Here is a 15,253-nt window from a genome sequence, read left to right as displayed (position 1 = left end):
GATCGAGCCTTTCCTGAGATAGGGTGACTGCGTCCAGCAGTCACTTAAATCTGTAGTTATGGAAGACCACCAGCATGCGGCACGCGCTATCAGGGTCGGCTCTCCTGTAGATACTGGGGCTATCATCAGCGAGTTCGTGTCTGTTCTGCGGTGAGGCTCACGCAAATAGCGTTGTTTGACAAGTCGGAGTCATATTCAAAATTAGTAGGTTGTCGCCGTACCCGTGTGACTGGTTAGGACAGTCTGCCATGTCCAATGTAGTGGTCTCATCCATAACTACGTTTGCAACCCAGTAACTAACTAGAAGGAAGCTTCATCAGATCTGCGCACCATGTAAGGATGATTTGGGCGCCCATGTTTCTTCTCCCCCCTCTGTTCGCCTGTTCCGCGATGGGGAACGTAGAGCACCGGCCCATACAATCTTCTTGGAGAGATTGTCAAGTGCTGCAATCACATCTCCACATTGATCGTCCTACTATTTCCTATCATAGATTTCACCTTGTCTCCTTCAATCACCTCCTTTTTCCACTCGTACTCCCACGCCTCCCTTTACGTCTATTCATCCGAAGTGTACTCATCCGAATCTGTCTCAGACCATACAATCTCAGATTCGTACTCATCCGAGTCTCTCTCAAACCATACAAACTCAGAATCGTAGTCTGCTCTAAATACTGATTTCTGTATCCGTCGTTGCCCCTTCATCTCCTCAAGCACGTCGTCCCACCCTCGATTCTCCGGCCGACTCACGTCCGCGCCTCTTTTAATCAAGAAATTCACTTTGTCTCTACTACCTGACCACGCGGCGGCCATCAGAGCACTGAGATGATCACCATGCTCCACACGGAGATTGACATTTGCCCCATTGTCACAAAGAATTTCCATCATCTTCAACCTATCCATTCTGCTGCTGCTGCTGCTGCTGCTGCTGCTGATGATGCGGATGCTGCTGGCGATCATGAGAGCGGTCCCGAATCGACCATGTCTTAGAACAAGATTGACGTCTGCGCCGTGATGCAAAAGAAGACGCACCGCATTCTCTTGGTCTCTTGCGACTGCCCCCGCAAGCGCGCTACCATACATGCCTTGGCCCAAGGCAAGGTCAACGTCTGCCCCATGATTAATCAAGCATTCCATTGGTCTGATCGCCCCGCTAGCAGCTGCAACCGCGAGAGCGCTGCCATATATGCCATGATCCAAGAGAAGATTCACATCTGCCCCCTTCTTCAATAAATAGTCCAACACGGGGAGATACCTATCATCAGCTGCCGGAACTGCTGCTAGAGCACCAGCCCCTCCGCGAGACACAAAATTCACGTCTGTCCTAACTTCGTCCAGTAGGACCTCAAGAGCCTCCAGATCTCCGGCTCTGGCGGCCCTCTCTAATGCGTCATCCCTAAGATCCCTAGCCTGCAAGCCCCTCAAACCGCCAATCTCTCGAAGGCTGGTGAAATCCACCCCGCACTCTTTGAGACAACGAAACATACCGCATTGCCAATTCCAAGGGGCGGCGGCGGCGGCGGCAATGGCGATAGTTTCGTAAGCCGAGTTCGGGATGTGCGCGTTGGGGTCGACATGTGCATCCAGGATCAGATACCTCAGCGCGTCAAGTTTGTGGTAGCAAGCCGCCCAGAGCGCAGCTGTGCGCAGCTTGTACTTATCGGGAAGGAGCATATTTGGGTCGGCCTTGCCATCCTCGATCAGCGTACGCAACATGGGAACATTGTTTCTGGCTGCTGCGAATGCAAGCGGACTGCCGAGCTGCCACGGATCGTTGGAGTAATCCAGATTGAGCGCACGGTCCGGGTCCGCACCGAGTGAAATAAGGCAGCGGACCACGTCGGGACGATCGTAGCGTGCTGCCCAATACAGCGGGTTGCGATAGTCAGCGGGAGAGTTCGGGTCGCACCCGGCCTTTTCGATGAGTATCCGGCAAACCTTGGTATGACCGTTCTCACAAGCCAGCTGCAGTGGTGAATCTTCATAGGGTCCAACTGCTTCATTTGCATCAATGCCGGCGGCGAGTAGAGCGCTGACAGTGGAATAGTGACCGCGATAGCAAGCAACGTGGAGGATGTTCCAACCCTGTTCAGTACGGGCCGCCGTGTCTATCAGCAATCTTGGATACTCATCATCCGAGGTCGCCGACACCTGCCACCAATCTCGTATCAGGTTGGCAAAACCAAAACGCGCCATTGAGAAGGCAGCGTATTTTTCCATGGCGGAAGAATCCCAATCATCATATTTGCCCACCGTGTGCCCATATCTCACTTCTCTGAGTGTAGCAAGCCACCGTCGGTACTCGAAACTGCTGTCGTTGGGGTGACCAAGGAAACGTTTCAGGAGGACTACCAATCCATCTAGAGACTCCTGCACGCGTTCATCCCGTACGTTGATGCTGATTTCGCCAGTCTCTCTGCGACCACTGAGTTGTTCATCCACGATTCCCACGTGTTCCGCCCAGAATCTCTCAGTGTACCAGACGAAGCGATGCTTCCCGTATGTCGTCTTCCTGGAGATAAGGTCGTGTGTTTCAACAGTTCCAGCCCTCTTTGACTCTGACACCGAGCCAAACTTTTCGATGTCTAACGAGAGCCAATTGTGCGGGCCTACCCGGGGGGTGCTCCTGGCTCCAGGCGGTTGCCATGCTGCGACCGATCGGGCAACGTCGACAACCAACGCCAGACTAGTCAAGCCGGTGTGCAAATGTACTTGTAGGAAGCTGAAATGCTTTTCCTCAAAGTACTCCGCGACGGAAGCATGAGCGAAACCCCACTTTCTCGTTCTCGGGTCCAATACTAGAAGATTGGCGCAGAAGTCAAGGAGCATTTCTGCAGTAACTGGGCTGGTGATGTACTTCGTATCTTCGGCCACTGCACGTAATTCCGGAGGTTTGCATAAAGTATCGGCGTAGAGGGCGGGGTCGATGCGGACAGCTGACAATAGCTCTTCAGAGCCAAGTGGCTGTCTGGCGGCCATCACCCACATGATCGCTCGATCGACAATTTTGGACTCCCAGGTGGCACGAATCTCATCTTGCTTCAAGTAGATCTCATCGTATGCTTCCTTGAGGCCCTTGGGTAGCTTTCCCAGACGGTTTTCCACATCCTCCGGAAGCGAGAGCTTGAGCAGCTCGTCCACTTGGAGCGCGGTCCATCGGAACCTGCAAGGCTCATGTGGCATGTCAGCAGAGGTTCCTATTGTTTCAATCGAGAGTGGTAATCAAATGAAACATTGACTAACATTCCCCGACTCTTTTCGAGCAGAGTATCCACAACTTTTGCTTTCAATTGTTCTGTGATTGCTGGGAATCTTCCCCACCTGCCACCAGGCTTGTATATCTCTCTCTTGACGAACGCAGCAATGTCGTCCTGATTGTCTTCCGCGCCCACCTCCACGCTGACTCGGTCCCGGAAAGCAGTCCTGATATCGCTTTCCGGGCGGCTGGAGATGAAAAGGAGGAGTGGACGCCCGCTAGACCCCATCAGTTCATTGAGGATTCCAACCAGGCTCTCGCGATCATCTTGGTTGCACTCATCGAAGGCGTCGAGGATGATCGTGACTCTGGGGAATAGGTTCAAGGACTCGGCAAGCTGTTTTTTGCAGAGCTCGTAAGTCAGACTTCGCCCTTCGCGGTTACAGTCTCTGTAGAGCGTCCGCAGGGACGGCTGCATTTGACCTGGATGGCTGCAAGCTGTTGATAATTGTCGGACCAAGCTTTGGAGGCAAGCTATCGCAGTGTTCCTTGACGAGTCACCGCGGTTGAAGTAGAAGAACGCAAGAGCCTCGTCATTAGAGCAGCTGCCCAAAAGGTCCTTTTTCCGGTCGATCACCTTGGAGGTCAGGAATGTTTTCCCCATGCCGGCTGCTTGATGGTCAGTCTCACGCGCCCCACATAAAGGTGAAGATGAAGAACGCTGCTCTCACAATTGCCTTTCAACCACAACAGTGTGCACCCGCTCGATGTCTCCCATGCTTGGAAATTTGGGTGACGGAGCAGCCAGCCACATGTATCAGCCATCCGACTGTCATGTATCAAGTCGTGGTGACTGCCGTACTGTACACTGCTGATCCAATCAAGGATGCTCATTTCTTCCCGTGCATCCATTGTCTCCAAGATTTTCATGACCCTTTCGTCGGTCCGGACAACTGGTGCATCGAGGCTCTGGACACGGAGGAGAAGGTTGTGATCGATCGCAACAGAGGCTGTTTGGACACTCAAAGCCAGTTGCCTATCCAGCTCGACGAATTTGCTCCCGACTCCCTCTTCCATAGCATCGGGGTACAGAATCGAGTGCGTGATTCGTTGCAATAAGTTGTTGCTTAGCAAGCCAGCTGCTTTAGACACGAGTTCTAGACAGGACTTGTATAAGGCAACGAGGGATTCGTGCAGGTGCTCTAGAATTTCCGGGGAGGTATTCTCGGTGGTGAAGCATGCCTCGTATATCCTCCCTCGCGTAGCTACGCGCGTTACCTTATCAGCCACTTGGAGAACTGCGGCCATTTGTTTGGCCTCTTGGACCGGAATTTGAAGGACAGCCTTCACACAGGGCCAAATGTGAGCGACCAGAGAGGGTGCGAATGACACCCCGAGATCCCCAGCTTTGGTCAGCCACGCAATGATTAGAGCAGCCTGATCACGGAGTATTATCTCGTCCCCGGGGTCGCTTCCAAGCTTGACACGCCATGACTCCTTCTCGCATTTTTCTTGTTTGGCTCGTGTCTCGGCTATCAAGTCGGGAATGATAGACGCCGTCGTTGTGTGTAGAGGCTGCTCGGCGGCTTTGCCTTTGCTGGCTAGCTTCAAAAGGCTCTGCTTCTGCTTGTCCGAGAGCTTGTCGAGAGCCTTTCGCCAAAGATCGACTTCCGCTTCAGCCTCTGCCGGGACAGAGTTGCTGTCAGGGCTCTCATTTTGGGTATCACTGGTCTGTTGAACAGAGGGTGAACTGGCTTCATCGCCAACTCTGCCACGCGAGGCCGGTGTAGAGTCATGTTGGATCGTCCGTTCGTTGTGATCTGTCGGCTGCGAGGGCACAAACTCTCGACTGTGTTCTTTGAGGCTAGCGAGCCCATCTCTCGTGGCGCCCGAGGATTGACTGGCTGCTTCACTGGCACCAGTCACCAGAACTGGTGATTTACCTCGAAAGAAGCTCTTGGCCCTTTCCTTTAGGCGTTGGCGGAGACCGGGACTCATTGCTGTGATCTCTTCACGACTGGAGGACGATAGGAGACGTTGTGTATTGCAGCAAGATGGTCAGGAGTTCAAAGGGGATGGGCTGATGCAGCGTAACTCGTTTAGCCAGCAAGAAGGCTGCCTGCAATGTAACTGCTCGCATTGTCCTAATGAAAAGGCTGTTTTGCCCATACTTTGCCCGCACCTCCACCCCGCTCCCACCCGCCGAGTACGTCGTCCGTAATCGAGCCAACAGCCACGCGTTGTCGAGCCCTCCCCTACCTTGATATATGATTGGCAGCATACACTCGTACGCATGCGCTAAGCCCCAAGCTCCTGCACAGCAGAAGAGCTCCTGAGCCCAAGTCTTTACTCTAGAAGCTTGAAATGGCGGTCAAAGCGATGCTTTCTGGCAAATTTGTGAGTAGTCGCAGGTCAACTTCATGCTGGATGCCACAAGACACTGGTCTCGAGACGAAAGCACGAACTGAGCTGCAGATGCTGAATCTGCCACACAGGTTGAATGAGCAGCGTCTTCTCAAGGAACAGCCTTTTTAAATTAATAAATAACATGCGGCAGACAGAACCTGAATATGAATAAAAGTATATCACAGAGCCGAAGATACTGTGCTCAGATGTCGTCTAGCGACCCGGCATATGCACTGGCTGTATGGGTCATCTCCAGCTGGCAAGCGACAGTACAATGGCCTGATGTTGAGTTCTGATGGCTTCCTATGCGGTGGGTCGACCGCCAGCATGACTTGAGAGAAGCCTCTGCACAGCCCTCCATCTCAGGACGCGGTCCTGGATTGCAAGTCTGATTTTTTCTCGCAGTGGCGGATGGTAGGACAGCAAGAGGGCAACACTTGTAAGATCACAGCTGCAGGAAAGGTTCTCCTTGGCCGGCAAGCTCGGAGGTAGCAGCTGGCTGTGGTGTGGCTCAGCAGTCGCCCTTTCAGCTGGAGACTACCGGTCACATCCCTGTCGCCATGACGCAATTCGCTCTCGGTCCTCAAGGCACTCCCTTCCAGGGGTCCAAAGCCTTACTCAAACGCGGGGTCCATGGTTGCTTAGGGTGCTGGTAGCAAAGTTGGAAATTACAGGGGGTCGAACACCGCAAATCACTATAAGCTTAACTGGTGGTGGCCACGACCATCGTCATTAGAGCCCGCGATAGTAACGCAAACAGTTGAAACGACCAGGGCAGGCCACCACCCGAAGGAAAACTTGGAGATGCCTAACCTAGAGTTGGGCTAGTCGGTCAGTCACTCGGTAGGGCCTGCTGCCATAGCACTTCTGGTACTACTCCCATAATACTATAAGTATGGATGGTACATGGTAGAGAGAAAAATGTACGTTTGCGATCGGCGCCAAGTCGCAGCTAGATTATTTGCAAGATCTTCGAAGGTCAGAGTGGACCGTCATGACTTGGTTGGTGGCACACACGAATGGTTGGCCTCCCGACCTTCTTGGGTAAGGACCTTTTTTTTTCTTTTCTTTAGAGACGAGCACCTAGAATAGTGGGGGCATGGGCGAGCGGATGTGAAGTCATCTGGGCAGTTTAGTAACATCCATCCATCCCAGCGGCATCCCAACCCTATTGTGGCCGTGCACCTTGACAGTGTGAACCGGAAGCAGATCGCTGGGTCACCTCACGTTATGCATCTTCGGAACATAAATTTATGACGATAGCCATTTGGTCGTTTTAAAACCTTGTTTTCGTCCCTATTCAAGTCTCAAAAACAAGAGGAACACCCCTCATCTTCTTACCACGCCTTTCACCTTTTACCCTCCCCATCCAGTCATCCTTCTCGAGGCTCCAGATCCACCTCGACACCTCGACAAACACACCAACCACGACAGCATAAACAAAATCCCCACCTTTCTCTCCTATTTGGAACTTGTAGACAGAAGACGACGGCCACGATGGGTTCTGGTTCGGGATTCGCCCTCAAGTTCCTACAATGGTTCAACCGTGGGGTTCAGTTCGCCTGCTGCGGCCTGATCCTCGCGCTGACCTCGTACTTCCTCGCCGCCATGTCGGACCACAAGATCGACATCCCCACCAACCTGCGCGCCGTTGAGGGCATCTCTGGCGCGGGCGTCCTCTACACCGCCCTGGGCATACTACTGGTCTGCTGTCTCGCCGGCTTTGTCCTCACCTCGTTCATCGCCATCGTCCTCGACATCGCCTTCATCGGCGCCTTCATCTACGTCGCCACCGTCTACAAGCATGGCGCCAGCTCCTGCAGCGGTGACGGCGTCAACACCGTCTTCGGCTCCGGCAATGCCGACTCCAAGGTCAGCTCGACCGACAGCGGCAGCGTGCCTCTGCCCACGTACAGGACCGCTTGCAAGATGGAGTCCGCCAATCTGGCCGTAGCCATCGTTGCCATGTAAGCGTCTTTCTCTACCCCATCAATATTATTTTGTTACACCTCTACAATTTCGTCACAAACGATGGGGATCTGGACTGACACTAATCCCCTCTCAAGCTTCTTCTTCATCATCTCCGCTCTTACCGAATTCGGCCTCGGCCGTCACCGCAAGAAGGAGCAGCGTTTCGGTCCTAGCCCCGCAAACAACTACACCTCGGGCTACGGCTCCAAGCGGGCCGGCAAGACCGGGCTCCTCGGCTCGCTGTTCCGCCGCCGCACGACTAGGACCGCCGGCGATGAGAACGAGCTCCCCGCCCACCCGGAGCCCGATCAGCTGCGCCAGTCCTACAACACGGACGCAACCCACGTCGACAATAACAACGGCGTGGCCACCTCCACGTACCCCAAGTACGGCGAGACGGGCGTCACTGGAACTGGGTACAACGACCACGGCGTGCCTACTGCCAACGGTGCGACAAACAACGGGTACGGTAACATGGGCGGGTATGGGAACCAGCACCGGTATGAGGACGGGACGTACAATGTCTAGTAGAGCTCCTTTTGCGACATGCGAGGGGAGAATTGAGCCCCGGGTCGACTTTATCGGCTCCTGGTTGCGGGTCTCAAGTCTTCTAGGGGGCAAGTTTGTACGTCGGGCCTCGTTCGCCCTCCAGCGATGGATTTCACGCTGAATTTGGGCCATGGCCCAAATCGTTGCCAGACTTCCGTTCCACTGCCCAGGGTTGAGGTGCAAAGACACAACTTCGGTGATGACCGCCTACGCAGTGACGATTCTCACAACTCGGAGTATTTGAAAAATAAGGATGGAAGAGTCGGATATACCCATGAGTCCTTAACATTGGGCTGCCCATCGCCCATCACAGGCACACAGAAATTTCGAGACTGGGGACCTCGTCCTTTCGCTGGATTACAGGATAATCATTCTGCGTTATCGTTTGGTTTTCTCTTTTAAAGCAGTATTGTCCTTTTTAATCAATAATATTGAGGTGCAATGATTATCATGTGTCACTGCCGATGGAACTATGTGCCACCTCGAGTTTAGGCTACAAACTGAGACAGACGTCTATAACGAGCGCTCAAATAGGGTATCGATTGACCAAGTCTACAGTGAGTGAATCGCTCACAACATCCACAATCCACCTCTCTTCCATTCTTTCACCATCATGCCCAAGACGACATCTCCTCCCACTCCGCTCCGCCACCCTCACTCGCACCGACTTCATCCCAGCTTACCTCCATCCGCTCCAGCTCCCGCACAAAGAAGTCCTGCTCCTCCCTCAGTGCCTCTCTGACCTCAGGTGCCATCTTCTTCGGGTACCTGCGCGCGTTGAACCAATGCGTTAGGCTCCTCAGCGCCTGTTCCAGGGGCAGCGCCTCCTCCATCTCCGCGTCGACATCACAGCCCGCGAGCCACTCGTCGCGGAGCTCCGGTCTGCAGTGCAGGTAGACAGCGGTGATGACGCGCATGTTGGACTGGCGCCACTTGCGGGAGCAGTAGGGCACCTGGTTCTTGAAGAGCTTGAGCGTGTACAGGCGCAGTTCGTTCTGCGGGACCTTGAGGTTCTTGCGCAGGACGTTGGAGGATTTGTACTGCACCATGAGGAGGTTTCGGTGGCCCTTGTTCTTGCAGATCTTCTGCAGGATGCGAAGGTAGTTGATGAGTGTGAAGAAATTCCGCCGTGAAAAATCCGTGATGGGTTCCGAGGGCAGTGGATTTACAGGATAGCCCAGTTCATCGACTTCAGGCCGAGGGGGCTTGCTGTGCTCATCCTTAGCGTGTGCGGCATCCGTCGCAGTATCTGTCTGCGGTGCTGGTGGAGGTGAGCGGCGCCGCTTGATGGGTGGAGGGGCGGCGTCATCCTCGCTCTCTTCCCCGTCCCTTGGCTCTTCGGGCCTCTCCGGTGCACCGGCACGCACGTTACAAAAATAAAAGAAGCTACATTACATATTTAATATCAGCCTCAGGAGGCCACCCCAGCTGCGGCGGGCGGGCAACTTACCTGTTCTCAATTCGATCCGTCTTGTTCTCCACAACCTGTTGGACATCTTGGTGGAGAAACAACTTCAGCATCAATGGCATGTAGTTACAGTCCAGAAGAAGCTGCGTTAGAAATTCAAATTTGAGAACATCTGGTTTGGGTCGGGGCAGTGTCAGCTGAGTAATATCATGCACAACTGGATAACTGTCGAGTAAAACTTACGAGATAACTTCAGCCACTTGAGAAGCAGAAGCATAATGCCGCTCACGGCCTTTGCAGTGATCTCACGCGTCCTTGCAGCGTCTAGTTCCTCGGCGGATGGCTCAGAGGGATCTGCGCTCGCCGTGCCGTTGTTGTTGGCACCATTGACTCTACCATTGGCGCCTGGGATTGCACTGTATGGAGGCGCCGGTTGTTGTTGCGACAACAGGACTGTATAATGTGCCAATATTCCCTTAATCAAGCACATACAAACAGATTGGAGCTGCGGGATAGAGCTAGCCTATAGTGGTGTCAGCTCAGGACCAAGCACCCAGGATAGAGAGTAGGTCGGCACTTACGTAGAACTTTTCGACAGCATCGAGTCGTTGTTTGACTCTCTTGCTCATGGTTTCAGGGTGGGGACCGTAATCGACCCCGGCTTCTGCTTCCTGAGCTTCACGCTCTGCTTTGGGCTTCACTAGACCAAGCTCCTCCTTTTCCTCTAGAGTTAGAGAAGAAAGATCGAGTTCGTCCAATAGATCGTCGTCGGCAGCGTCCCATCCCCGCTCAAATTTCATGAACTTTTCTCGCTCATCCCATAGCTGCCGAAGGGCCCGGGTCATCCGTACCCTCCCAGAGAACAGTTCTCCAGCCTCGAGGATCGATGCCGGCACGTCACTACCTTCCCACTTTCTGCCGACGAGCAGGGCCTGCAGAGCAGCATTGCCTTTGCCGCCGGCACTGTTGCTAGTAGCATCGAGTGGCGGATACATGAATGGAAAGTTCTGGTTAGTCTGGTAGTTTTGTTTCTTAACGCCTTTTCCACCAACGCCAGGTGAAGGTGGCGGGGATGGAGCCGGTGTCGCGATGTGGACAGGTTGGTGAAGGATAGAGGCCCCTCCAGTCTGTGTGCCAGGTTGAGGGGGAAGAATGCCGCTGGAACCATTATTACGTGCGGTCTGATTCGGAAGGGGAGGAAGAAAAGATGTGTTGTCGGCCTCCAAAGGGATGACTTCCTTTGGTGGTATGTATGCCGGATATTTGGAGGTAATTTCTTGCCGGAAGAAGTGGTAATCCAAGGGTGAGGCTGTGATTATGTCCTTGTCCTTGCCATCGTCCAGGTCCTCGGCCGCGGCCTTCTTCGTCTCGGCCAGCTCTTGCGAGCCACCAAACACGAGTAATACCGACTTCCACAAGAGCAGAAAGACCTGGGCCTGCGGAACCACTTGTGCTTCATCCCATCGCATTTTGGCCGTCACGTCGACGAAGAAGTCGACCAAGCAGGGCCCCAGCTCCACTGCCAATAACCTGTTAATTTTCCTGAAAATTCTCTGAATTTGGGAGAGTGGCTTACCTAGCTGTGTATACAGCGCATCCAACTCCTGAGGATAAACAATCGCATGTTGTATCAACATATACATAACAGTCATTAGGTTCGTCAACTCATCTTGTGCTTCTTGTGCACTGACGCCCTGCATCTGAGGGGCCTCGTCGGTCCTATAGTTTCTCGTCAGCGCCTCTGGACTCCTGCACGCTGAGGTTCAAGGTTTTGCCATACCAGTAAGGATCGAATGCACGCCTCAACGCATCCCATATTACCACAGCGCCTCCAGCCTCGCCGATGAGCCTGGCCCCAGCTTTCATCGCCAAGAGGTGCTCGGGTGTCGATGCCGACCTAGCCTTGCTGTCCTTAGGTCCAGCTGCACCAGCCCCTCCGGCCGTCTGCGCCCATCTTCCGAGCACCACATACACCAGCCTGCCCAGGGCAGCCAACCGATCCTTGGCTTCACCTAATGACAGCCCGGCCAGGGCCTCTGTGACAAACTTCTTCCTCGCGTCCCCGTCCAAGCCGTCCCACGTGGTGTCTGGGCCAAAGTCATGTTCCCACTGCGCTTCGAAAGCCCTCTGGGCAGAACTGAGCCGCACCCACTGCCAGAACTGGTAGACGAACCACTCGTCTATCTCCTCATCGATCGGCCCCATGTCCTCGTATGTGAAATCGTACGCTACAGTCTCGGCTTTGGGAAAGTCGACCAGGATTCGGCGGAGCTGTGCCAGCGAGAGAGAGTCTGTGGGGTTCGGCGGCGCATTGCCGCCTGGAGGAGGAGGAGGCTGGTTCGGCGGAGGTGGGACGGCCGGGCTGGGTGGGTTCGAGGCATTGCGCACAAGGAGGGGCCGGACAGGTTGGGGAGGGTCGGCTTGTTGCGCGTGCTCGAGGCCGATCGGGGCCGCGGGGGCGTCCCCCATTTTTTCGTCTGCCTTGCTCGATGAAGGCTCCGCCTCGTTCGAGCTTTTAGAAGGCCACAAGGAGTTCATGGTGGCTCTGGGTGATCAAGACGTCAGGAGTTGGTGGTGATCAGGAAGGACGACGGATCAGACACCACTGGCGGACTGTCATAGTCACTCTCGACTTGTCTTTCTGGTTAGGCAATACATTCGATGACAAAGTGTTGTTTCTAGGATCGACTGGTCGAATTCATGGGTGCACACTAGAGCTTGATGTGAGGTTGGGGGTCGAGATGCTTACACTAGGGCAAAGAAGGTAGACCGCGTAAAGCTTTCAATTGAAGCTGGGCTAGTACGCGTTCCCTAGCAGCTCAGGCCTGTGTCAACGTGGGGTAGCACCTAGAACGGCAGGCGGTCATGGTCTACAGTGACCTTGCCACTAGGCACTACATGTACCTGAATCAGCCTATTGATTGGCATTTTGAACCTTAAGTACATCAATCACTCACAGACCTCAGACACTCAAGTTGCACAAAAAGACTACACTCTAGTTTTCCCCTCTCATGAAACAAACTCCCCAAGGAAATGCTTAGAATTAGCCTATACAGGAATTTCCAGGGGAAAAGGCAAAGAATGAAGAAGAATGGAGAAGAAAGAGGGGGAGAAAAGAAGAAAGGTTGCATGGTCCTGCCACACCTGAGAAGCTGACAAAGCTTTGTAGCCAGAGTCACCACTTTTGCCTCTTGTGACAGCGAAGGAGCCGGACCCACTGCGTGCATTCATCACCAGCACCAACCAGCACTGCTTGTCAGTAAAGATGTTTAGCATTCACCAGCAACCTGCCTGACTTGCTTCGAGATTGCATCAATGGGCATGCCTGCAAAAAGAAACGCAGGCGGAGGATCGTCCTCATGACATCTTTTGCTTCTCTTATCCTTCTAGCTACAGTACACTTTACTTGCTTTCGCTACCTCCTCTCATCCGTTGGCTCAACTCGCTCTCGCCACACATGATAACTACAATTTGGCTACAATTTTTGACAACAATTCTCTTGACTCTTGTCCTCGCTAGGACCTTGGACTGCTCCAAGCCTTGCCATGGATAACGAGGATCAGAGGGTCGTCGAACTCTCGGCCCTGTCTGCCATCTTTCCAGAGATACAGAGGCTCACTGAGGATGATCCGTATATATTCACACTCGACATCCCCGTGAATGCAACAAAGACAGTCACCGTCTATTTCCCCGCGGCAGGGACTGGGCAGCTACCCAATCCAGTCGTTCCCCAGGCCACGCTCGAGCGGGCAGACGATCCACCCCAGATCGACTCCCATGAGCTGTCATATCTGCCTGCAGTCCACCTCCAAATCTCTTTGCCGCCAGCTTATCCGACCGAGCAGCCCCCGAGCGTCCATGTGTCGACGACACCATCATGGCTGCCACCTGAAACGGCGAAGAAGCTGGAGAACGACTGTGCCCGGCTGTGGGAGGAGCTCGGCCGAGACCTTGTGGTTTTCACCTATGTCGACCATGTTCAGCAGTTGGCAGAAGATGTATTTGGGCTGGTTGATGATAGCGGCACTCTGGAGATCAGCCCTGAACACAAGATTGCTATCCTGGATTTTGATATCGGGGCAAAGCGGGCAGCATTTGAGAAGCAGACCTTTGATTGTGGCGTCTGTCTAGGTACGTTGATTTTAAACTTACTGCATTTTCCCGAAAGAGCTTTCCATCATATGCAGCGAGGCCACCCCAGCGATGACGACCGAATGCGCTGGGCTAGAGACAGTCTCACAGTCCCAACAGCTGGAACGCTTGACTCCGCTCAGGCTAGAATGGATACATGCAATTACGAGCCCTGTGGCAGACATTCTCTTCCCAGACAAATGTTCAACATCAACAAGTGTCCGCATTTCTGATGGGAGATTCAGTAGACAGTTTGTCACAAACTTTTGCTTCAAGAGCGTCATTTGCGTGCCTGACATGGAACTTTCTTTTGCTTCGTTGAAGACCGTGATTTACTCTCCCATACGGAGGACTAATATTTCTCTAGACCCCAAAAAAGGCGCAAAATGCCATCGAATGCTCGACTGCGGCCATGTGTTCTGTGTCGAGTGTTTGCAGGACTTCTACAACAACGCCATCACCGAAGGTGACATCGCAACGGTTCGCTGTCTGCAGCCGAACTGCGCCAAAGAGCGAGAAACTGTCAGGACTACGGGTAGTAAGAGGCCGAAGAAGTCGAAGACTTCTATCAGCCCAAGTGAGCTCCTTCAAATCCCACTCGAACCTGAGATGGTGAAGCGTTACGTGGCCCTGAAGTACAAGACAGAGCTCGAGAGTGACAAGAACACCATCTACTGCCCTCGTTCATGGTGTCAGGGCGCAGCTAGGTCCAAGAAACGCAAAAAGCCGCAAGGGTTTGAGCTTCATGAGACAGATAATGACTCTGACGAAGAGGCTAAGGAGGCCACCGAAGACCCTACTGAGACATCCAAGCAAGGCCTTGAGCCTTACCAACCCGAGGACAGACTCGCTGTGTGTGAAGACTGCCATTTCGCATTCTGTAGCAGGTGTCGTCAAAGCTGGCACGGCGAGTTCGTCGTGTGCGCCCCACCACGAGACTCTCAGGAGCTCAGTCAAGAGGAAAAGGCCTCTCTCGAGTTTATTGATTTGCACACGACACCCTGTCCAACATGTGGCTGCCCGGCCCAGAAGACACATGGATGCAACCACATGTAAGTCTTCTCCTCCAAAGTAGTCATGACAATGCCGCTCACAGCTGACGCCTACCTAGGACCTGCTTCAAATGTCAAACGCATTTTTGCTACCTCTGCTCTGCCTGGTTGAATCCCAGCAACCCATACCAGCACTACAACCGTTTACCAAATGGTGGCGTGACCTCCTGTTACATGCGCTTGTGGGAGTTGGAAGAAGGAGACGAAGACGGGGGGAATGATTTCGCTGGACGTCGCAATAATGCAGGAGTCAATCCAGCTCAAGCACCGGAAGCTGGGGAAGTTTTCCAGGCGGTCTTGGAAGCCGAGGCCGTACACATACAGCGTCCACGGCGCCCCGAAGCTGATGTCAACCGGGTGGTGCTGAACGGACCAGTGAATCTCGTACCCGAGGGGCCACGAGTATTCCGACTCGATGTAGCTGCACCACAGGGAGCTCCCAATGATCAACAGCAGGCCGCCGCAGAACCCTTGGCACTCCGACCACCACAACAAGCCAGAGGCCAGGATCGCGATCGAGGCAATGCCAGGGCAGCACGTCAA

The 15,253-nt window shown here is 53.7% G+C and overlaps 3 protein-coding genes across 3 annotated transcripts; 1 reads left to right on the top strand and 2 right to left on the bottom strand.

The window, feature by feature from the left end:
- Positions 1-948: 948 nt before the first annotated feature.
- On the bottom strand, positions 949-4,858 carry M406DRAFT_215991 (uncharacterized protein; the record flags this gene model as incomplete). The annotated part of the gene is made up of 5 exons (XM_040915474.1): positions 949-1,262; positions 1,845-2,466; positions 2,611-3,160; positions 3,241-3,862; positions 3,925-4,858. Coding segments are annotated over 5 exons (3,042 nt in total), but the record flags the coding sequence as incomplete, so codon positions are not given.
- A 2,931-nt stretch (positions 4,859-7,789) lies between these two features.
- On the bottom strand, positions 7,790-12,244 carry M406DRAFT_285656 (uncharacterized protein). The gene is made up of 6 exons (XM_040918633.1): positions 11,308-12,244; positions 11,104-11,273; positions 10,109-11,046; positions 9,771-10,050; positions 9,570-9,699; positions 7,790-9,505 (listed from the first exon to the last, which is right to left on the bottom strand). Exons 1-6 carry the CDS (start codon positions 12,063-12,065, stop codon positions 8,731-8,733), a joined length of 3,051 nt encoding a protein of 1,016 aa, XP_040781825.1. The 5' UTR covers positions 12,066-12,244; the 3' UTR covers positions 7,790-8,730.
- An 825-nt stretch (positions 12,245-13,069) lies between these two features.
- Positions 13,070-14,941, top strand: M406DRAFT_227612 (RWD-domain-containing protein; the record flags this gene model as incomplete). Its single annotated transcript, XM_040915777.1, has 3 exons — positions 13,070-13,652; positions 14,038-14,710; positions 14,770-14,941. Coding segments are annotated over 3 exons (1,428 nt in total), but the record flags the coding sequence as incomplete, so codon positions are not given.
- Positions 14,942-15,253: the final 312 nt, after the last annotated feature.

Source organism: Cryphonectria parasitica, assembly GCF_011745365.1.
Source record: "Cryphonectria parasitica EP155 unplaced genomic scaffold M406scaffold_1, whole genome shotgun sequence".
NCBI classification, from domain to species: Eukaryota; Fungi; Ascomycota; class Sordariomycetes; order Diaporthales; family Cryphonectriaceae; genus Cryphonectria; species Cryphonectria parasitica.
The sequence above is the reverse complement of the archived record's forward strand: the minus strand, read 5'-3'. Positions and strand labels throughout refer to the sequence as shown.